The sequence below is a fragment of the Akebia trifoliata genome, chromosome 13 (genome assembly GCF_017979445.1).
Source record: "Akebia trifoliata isolate Shusen 1 chromosome 13, ASM1797944v1, whole genome shotgun sequence".
Lineage (NCBI taxonomy): Eukaryota > Viridiplantae > Streptophyta > Magnoliopsida > Ranunculales > Lardizabalaceae > Akebia > Akebia trifoliata.
Genome location: NC_141387.1, coordinates 5138914 through 5147635, shown reverse-complemented (window position 1 = coordinate 5147635; position 8722 = coordinate 5138914). Strand labels below are relative to the sequence as shown.

Here is an 8722-nt window from a genome sequence, read left to right as displayed (position 1 = left end):
ATTAAAAGGATAAATAACACAACTGTAAATAGATGGAGTGATAAGATGATGATATATTGAGATTTGGGAAGTCTGAAAAGATTTGTAAATCCGTAAAAAATTGCAAATTTGCAGTAAAAATGATAAAGAATATGATGCACAGAACTATTCTCACTTTTCATACACAAATAAAATATAAGTAAGGAGAGTGGATAGAGACACCATAAGAGGTGCTCTTAAATAGTGTTCACAAATTTATTCGTGTCGGATTATGACACCCGTGAGCTGAGCCTTGATAAGCTCCTCAGGAAGGAAGGGTAGATCAAGTGTACAAAACCCCACGAAGGACTGAATTCCTTGGGGCCACCCTCCAGGGTCCAGTGGACCCTTGACTCAACCAGTTGCACAGAGGACTAGTCACACACACACACACACACAAATGTTTTAAGCAACCTCATCATAAAATGTTAACAAATATCCTTAAAACTTCAGCTAAATGAGTTTTCAGACAAAAGAAAAAATATTATTTACCATTTCGTAATTCATTTGATGATTCTGTGCAGAGAATGATCTTGAAAATCCACAAAAACGTGTATACAAGACAATGAATAAATAGATACAAGTAAAGCCAAATTCTAATATTATCTAGGAGAGAACAGGGTAGCCAATCCTTGATCCACAGTGATTTGCATTGGACCATATGTCATCAAGTCCTTTTTCTCACACTTATATGTTCCCTCCCCTCTGGCCAGGACTTCGCCATCCGAGTCTATGATGCCCCCTTTGGACGAGTCTCCCATGCGCTGCCCTGGATCTAGAATAAATGCTTTCACCTGTATTTTTTTTTTTTTTCATGAAATGGGAAAAGGAACGTAAGGGCAGAGACAAAGAGATGAGCTTAAATCATACATTAAAACTTTACTTCTCCATTAACCGTAGTTCAAAAGAATTAATACCATAAAGAACCACGTTAAGGTATCCCATCGATATAAGTAGTTTTTCTTAATCTATTTCTTTTTTTCACTGCCATCATTTTTACACTAATTGGAGTCATCTTCAGAACTTAGTTTCCAATTACTAATTGATACAATAATTAAACTCATTAAAAAAGCAAAAATAAAATTAAGCTAATTTAATATTCATTAACAAATTTAACTTGCCTTGAGGTACAGGACATATGGTGATTTCACATGGCTTCCATCATTCAATTTTGTCATCAGTGCAAGCAAGGCAAACTTTGGGCAATCCCTGATCATGATTAAATCTAAATAACCATCTGAGAACTGCACATTAACCAGAAAAGAAAAGAAAAATTACTTGAAGGATCATCAACACCCAAAAATAACAAGAAAATAAAATCAAGTTGAAACATCTCCAAGCAATTTTGCCTCTTGAATGATCTTTGTTTTCGAAGGAGATGAAAAGAAGCAATTTTCAAGTCTTAAAACAAGAATAGCTCATCATTCCAAATATGGCTGCACTCATCAGACAAATAGCAGCAAGAGCACAATTTTTGAAAAGTAGTGCCACGAATGCAAAAGCAAAGGAATCGTCGCTTCATTTCTTTCATGCAAAATTTGCATTTTGAAATGCGAGTCTCATGGGAATAAATAAATAAAAAACCATTTGTTTGTTTTGTATAGAACACTAAATTTACAGATTTTTTTTTTCCAAAGAATTAAATTCACAGAAGATTTGTAAGTCAAAGACCCTAAAAATTGGAAAACCCATCATTTGCATATGGTATAGCCGCTTTTCCAAGAACATTGTAACACATTTTCACCTTCTACCCTCCTCTCTCCTCTTTCGTCGACCCCCCTCCATGCCAAACCATACCCCAGCACTACCACTTCTCGCCACCACCACTGTCACCACTGCTACCAACAAAACCGTCACAACATCATCACTACTGCAACTGATAGGATCCTTGATCCTATGGAAAAGTTTGATCCACTTCAACGGGGATCATCCTCCAAATACTAATTTATTTATTTTATTGCTTGAGAAAATACAAATTACATTCACTAATATATGGAGTTTATGATTCCAATGATTTGGAAAGTAGACTCCTAAATTACTAAATTAGAAAGAGTCCTAAAATAATTAAATTCCTTATTAACAACTAGACTCCTAAACCTAAAAAAATAATGTATATGTATCGTAACATACTAAAATAAACTACTTACTAAAATAACGTATCCTAACAGCCACCACCACACTACTACCAGCACTGCCTTCGCCACCGCTAGCACCACCACCACCAAACCCCCACCCCCACTAATAAGACGGAATAAGTGTAATATATGTAGATTGTGTTGGTTACACTGTTTGGAATGCTATGTATAAAAACCCATTCTAAACAAATAATTTCATAACGGGTTCAATGAAATGAGCCATGAATATTGTTTCCACGACACAACAAAACAGGCAAAAGAAATGACAGGAGAAAACATGTCCTTCAAAAATTTGCACCCTTTGTAAAGTAGTCTCAATTGAGGGAGGGAATGAAAATAAATAAATAAAAAGATGAAGAATTCTGAATTTAACAAAAGAGAAAACCAACCTGGGCATTGGGTGCTGCCATGGTATCTTCACTTCCCCAAGGAACATTATGAAGCCAAACTGAAACAAATGGTCCATCAATAGATCTCCATTCCAAATCTTCCAAACAAATCCTAGGTCCTTCATAGCCATTCCGTTGAACCTTAACAAAATCTTCTTGGCTTTGACCATGGATATTGAGGTTACTAGTGCATCCACCAATTCGGTTGCTTGGCTCACCAAAAGCTTCATACCCGGGTGCAGGTACAAAGGAAACACGTCCATTGTATTTGCGCAAATTAACTATTCGTAGAAGTCCCTGGAAGAAGCACCAAAAATAACATCAACTAAGCAAACATTATTACAAGCGGTAAACTGAATATGCTGCTTATGCAACTTTCAATGATATAAGGCATGATCGAATATGAAAGAAAAAGGTAAATTGTTCAATACATTTAGCTTGAATATAACATTAATAAAAGATGCAAGATGAAATCAAGCACATACGTAAAAATCAAAACGAGAACTTCCCATCCATCGATATTTCTCGGACTCAATATCAATATCTGCCACAAGACCTGAAAAATAAAAAAGAGTCGTTAGTTAGAGTTAGTACTAAATTGTAGGTAATTCTCAAAGTCAAAACCAAACAAATTTTGGGCACACTCATTCTAGGAAAATCTAGACAAAAGCTTATGGAAACCAGCAAACAAAAAACAATTGCACCATAGACATGACTTCTTTTTCATACTTGAGAAGAAGTATCAAAGTTTGATGTGATAGTAATTTTTGGACATACCCCATGCAAGCATCAAGACACTGCAAAACCTAGTCTCTCCTTGCAAGACAGTAGCAACATCCAAGGAGCGTTTATGGCCTGTAAATGATCATATCCACAGTGAGCAAACCATGAATAAAGCTGCGAATAGACCACGAAGTATTGGAACTAAACTATGCTGTCAGGGAAAAATATTCTTTGACAAAAAATGGGGAAAAAAGAACTCTGAAATAATTTTACAATAAATGAAATGAACATGTGTGTGTATCTATATATATATATATATAATATATATATATATATATATATCGAAAAAAGGTAACCTTGGATAATTGCAAGCATAGCGTTAGAAACGGAACATGGATGGCCAACTGAATCCAGTAGAGATTTCACCATACCATTTCCTGTACCTGCATTCAAACATTATATTTTTTGAACTCAAAAACAGTAAACACGAATATCATCATCTGAGATCGTTTTTCCCTAAGAGTTACATCATCGGCATACAGACTCATCACAAAAGAAAGCAAAAGAGGAACACAACCACTGCAGCATTTAGAAAATATGAAAGCATGTAAAAGTTAAGAAGCATTCATATCTCCAACAAAAAAGGACACTCTGATCTAAGGAATTCACATAGATGTATATATCATTAAGGGTAACAGTACAACTGTTTCCCAAAAATCTAGGAAAATGAAGAGGATAAAGGTATTTATCCAATATGTCAATACCGCATTTTTCATTTTGTTGTATAACATTACCTATAAAAAAAATGTTGTTGTATTACATAGAAAAGCATATGACGGAAACCCTAGGAAGTTAATTTGGTTAATAATGATAAAAACAAGTCCAGATAAAACATAATGACACTATTAAGGGAAGGCATGCTCGTTTGGTTTATGATGCTAAAATGGTTGGTGGTGACTTGAGAGTGTACGGTTACAATGTATTTGCAAAGAAGTTGATGTAGGAACCTATCTTTCACACTAATTACTGGTGGATTAATTGTTCATATTCAAGGCATAGTCACCTAATTTGGTGACTTATTGAAAAATCATCACACACACACACACAGCCTAAACCCTATCTCCTTTCAGTCTCCTATCTTAGCCTCCTAACCCAATCTAGCAGTGGCACAACTCACAAGAACATGAAGTGTCAGAGGAGATGGTAACTATTTTGCTGATGAAGCATTGGAGACTAAGGATGCAAATGAAGATATTGAATTTGATAATTTTGGTATATTAATTAATGAACTTAAATTAGAATGCATAATTGTAAGCTTTTTTTTGTTTTTTGTTAGTCAAAATATTATTAGAAAAGATTAAAGCATAGCTGATCTTGCTGCCTTTTGTTATCTATATATATTATAAGGGTAAATTATCAAGAAGAGGCCTTTTGTTATATATGATACCAATAGTATTTAAGATTTACGTATTTTGCATTTCTACACAAGTAGTGAGTTTAATCCTTTTGTTAAACATGTGAACCTATTTCATTGAACATATCAATGAAGAAACAAACCTGCCAAAATTATCCCAAGAGGCATTTTTATTGCAGAATCCCAGTCCTCTCTCTGGAGTAGACCATTTACTACCTACTACACAATGCAAAGTTTGTTAGAGAGAGGAGGTTGGTGGTGAAAACAACAAACCATTGCTAAGCATCAAATAAACATGACAATAAAAAGTATAAATTCTAAAACAACAACAAAAGATGTCACGAAGGACCCCATGTTTGAGATGATAGAAGACAATATGTTCCAATCACATGATGTGATGAAATCTAATCTACTAGTAATGGTACAACATAAGGACATTTTATCTATGAAAGTACATATGGTAAAATATAAGGTTGAACCAACATCCATGGAAAATCTACTACACCAACAATCACTCATTCAGTGATTTAGATGGTCAGATTTGTCGCATCGTTTAGCATTGTCAGATAAATATTGGATGAATCATTGAAAAAAGAGAAAAAACAGAAGGGATGATCATCGATATTCGACATGGGCAATTATTGAATAAAAGACATCCTAGATTGGCAAGCATAACTAACTAACCTCAACCAAGACACCATCACCACTGACACAAACAATCCCATCATAGCTTGAGAGATCCAATGAATGAGCAATTTCTTTTGCGTGAAGCTGATATTGAGTTTCTAAGAGATTATTGAAACTAAAGAATTAGAGGTGAACCTGAATAGATCCGAGCATTAAAATCAATACAAACTCAAGCAATTTAAGGGACGTTTATGAGAAATATTTACCTTGCATTGTATATTGGATATCCGCGGCTGTTAGTAGTGGCTTAACTTCATCATGGAAAATCTTGGAAGCAGATTTCTTTCCCCCAAAAGGGTTCACAATGATGAACAACCTTTTCGGACGGTCTGCTACAAAGGCATAGAGAAGCTACTGTTAGCTAAACCTAAATTATTTAATTGACTGTTTGGGTGGTCAATTTTGTGTGAAAATATGATAATTTTTTACCCCCCCTCCAAAAAACAAAAAAAAAATTCTTCTGGTGCAAACCATGATACAAACAAGCTCTAACATTTCACTTAAAAAACAAATTAATGATATATCAACCCCCCAAAAAAAATGTTTTATTGAATTCAATCATAATTCAAAGAATGTTTAAAATATTATTAGAAGATATGAAATAAATAATAATAAATAAATTGTATACAGCCCATAAATAATGAAATTAGGAAGTACTCAAACTAAGGTACAAGCTCAAAACCAGATTCTCTTGCCATTTCAGTAAAGGAGCCATTCTAAATCAACTACAAAAAAGAGATGAAAAAATAGAGCGATTCGATTGCCACACAACCTTTGCTAAGAGCACCCCAACATGTATACCAATTCTTCATTAATATATCATTTGAATTGGGATGCTCCTAGTAAAAGTTGGTGTGGCAATAGAACATCTCAAAAAATATCAAATAATAATTAAAGAGAACTTCTATAAACACACCAACTTTCACTTATAACACACCAATCTACATATAAACATTTAATTTCAAAAGGATTGGCTATTAGTAATAGTTGGTGTACCAATAGTATAACTCTAATTAAAATCTGAAAAATTAGAAAAATAGTCAAATTATTTAAATAAAAAAAAAATAGACCCCATAACTTTTCTTCTTCCTCGAAGAGACTTGAAAAGTAAATAAAACTGAATTTAAAAAAAAATCTTGAATCGAACAATAGTACTTTTGGAAATAAATGGAGAACATTAAAACACTAATCGAATTTTCCAAAAAATAAATTAAAACTCACATGCATTCCTTAAATAAAATTATAAATAAAAAAAAAAAAAAAAAAAAACAAAACAAAACATGAGATGTAAAATATAAATCATGGTTTTTAGACTCGGTATCACGTCTCGTCTCGTTCAGCTCCGATACCGAGTTGACTCGGACGATACATCTCGTCTCGTTTGAGTTGTCTCGTTCGACATTGAGACAATGGTTTTTAACCATTTAAAAAATCTGAAATTTTCTGAAAAAATTCAGAAATGATTCCTATTAAAAATGAACCCAAAAAACTATAAAATTAAAAAAAAAAATTTTGATTTGAGGGTGAAATAATAGAGGATTGAGGCTTTTAACTCGTTTATCTTGATTAACTCGGACGAGATTTTGAAAATCTCGTCCAATACGTCTCGCTTAACTCACGAGTTAAACATTTTATGTGTTGTCTTGTTCATATCGCCCGAGATATTGGAAAATATCGTCCGAGACGACTCACTTATCTCACGATACACGGTTGTCTCAAAACACTTTCTGAGTTGGTCTCGTTGAGTTCCGATACCGAGTTAACTCGGGCGATGCATCTCAGTCTTGGACGAGTTTAAAAACCATGATATATAAATAAAAGGGTGATTTAGACAAAGCATCGTGAATATTTATATACCTCCTTATTTATCAAAAAAAAATATTTATATACCTCCTATGTTTCAAACTGAAGACATACCCCTTGACCTCAGTCAAGTATAGCAGAATTGACCTATTTGCCCTCGTATTCAACCTCAATCCAAAAACCCTTGTTTTTCACGTAAAAATATTCTTTCATTTCAACCCCAAGGTCAATTATTTTCAACCTCTTGCAGAAAAATTTTGATTTTTTAAACCAAAAATCCGCCTTCTCTTTTTCCCAAAATCATATCTTGTTCACTACGATTTGTGGCTAGAGGTTGAAACTGAGGATATTTAGGTCATTTTCTCTTAGTCTCCTATAGAAGACTAGGGTCAAACACAGGTACCTAAAATATTCACCAACAAAATGGAGCGTGTTCGTACATCTAAATTACCATAAACCGATAAATTTGAAAGAAATTTATGGAAACGTAACAATTTTAAATTAGGGATCTAAAATTTGCAAGAAAAAATAATTAACAAATCCTCCGAAATCCAATCCATATTCGACAATCTCCTGAAACCCTTACCGAGAGAATCGATGCACTCCTGAAGCTTTTGGCACCAAAGTCGTTGCGACTCCACCGATAAAGGCTCGAACACGAAGTCTTCCCTCACTCGAAACCCTCGATTTCTATTGCAGAATCCACTCTCCCCCTCTACGAAAGCCCTAACCCTAATTACAGAATCCTCAGAGGAAAATCCCAATACCTCTTTCTCCACCGTTAAGCACCGTTCCCTGCCGTCCTTCCAGCAAAGCTTTCCGTCAGCTGTGAGAGACGCAGGGGTTAGGGTTCCGTTAACTCGTACACGATCGAATATGATTAGGGTTTCTCCTTCTCGGTTCTCCATTCTCATGTGCGGAGACGTCTCCCACTGTTGACGTGAGAGAGAGCGAGAGGTGTAAAAGTCTTCGCCTTCAGTTGCGCTGCAGAGGAAATCGTGCAATTTGGTTGATCAGGATGAGTTTGCTATATAATACTGTACATCGATTTTGATACAACACTGTTTAGAATCGCACATTTGATGCATTTGGTACCAAACGGATACAAGTCAACGTTTTTGATATGCCGTTAGTTTGATGGGCTTCCGTTATTTTTGACAGACGAAAACTGGAGTCGAATGGGACGCACTCACGTGTCTTGCACGTTATGTTCTGATTGTTCTATAATGTTTTTCTGGGACATTGGAGATTCTCCTAGGAATGGGCGTGTTCACCAATGTGAACTAGAGCCACTTCTCGACCAATCATTATCATTGAGATTTGGGACATGATGGAGCAATTTTAAATGTTGCTCCTTAGTGCTGTTAGAGCATCTCTAACTATCTTCTCTTCCTTGTCTTCAAATAGGGTCTAGTTACGTGTGCCCTTAGAACTTTGGAAATTGAATTTTGTACCAAAAACGCCGTTAAAAATTTATCTTTTACTGAAATACCCTGACATTCCAGTTTCCAAAGTGTATTTATTGCACTTTAACGTGTGCCCTAAATACACTT

The 8722-nt window shown here is 34.8% G+C and overlaps 1 protein-coding gene across 2 annotated transcripts; it reads right to left on the bottom strand.

Annotated features, from left to right (window-relative positions):
* Positions 1–490: 490 nt before the first annotated feature.
* Positions 491–8280, bottom strand: LOC147387480 (sphingosine kinase 1-like). Of its 2 annotated transcripts, none has more exons than XM_086421151.1 (10): positions 7756–8280; positions 5573–5695; positions 5364–5464; positions 4823–4895; positions 3622–3708; positions 3320–3397; positions 3028–3098; positions 2543–2839; positions 1140–1262; positions 491–812 (listed from the first exon to the last, which is right to left on the bottom strand). In XM_086421151.1, the coding sequence occupies exons 1-10, from the start codon at positions 8081–8083 to the stop codon at positions 621–623; spliced, it is 1473 nt and encodes a 490-aa protein (XP_086277277.1). In that variant the 5' UTR covers positions 8084–8280; the 3' UTR covers positions 491–620. The 2 variants fall into 2 exon arrangements, with proteins under 2 accessions (XP_086277277.1, XP_086277276.1); XM_086421150.1 differs by having other exon boundaries at positions 5573–5698; positions 7756–8275.
* Positions 8281–8722: the final 442 nt, after the last annotated feature.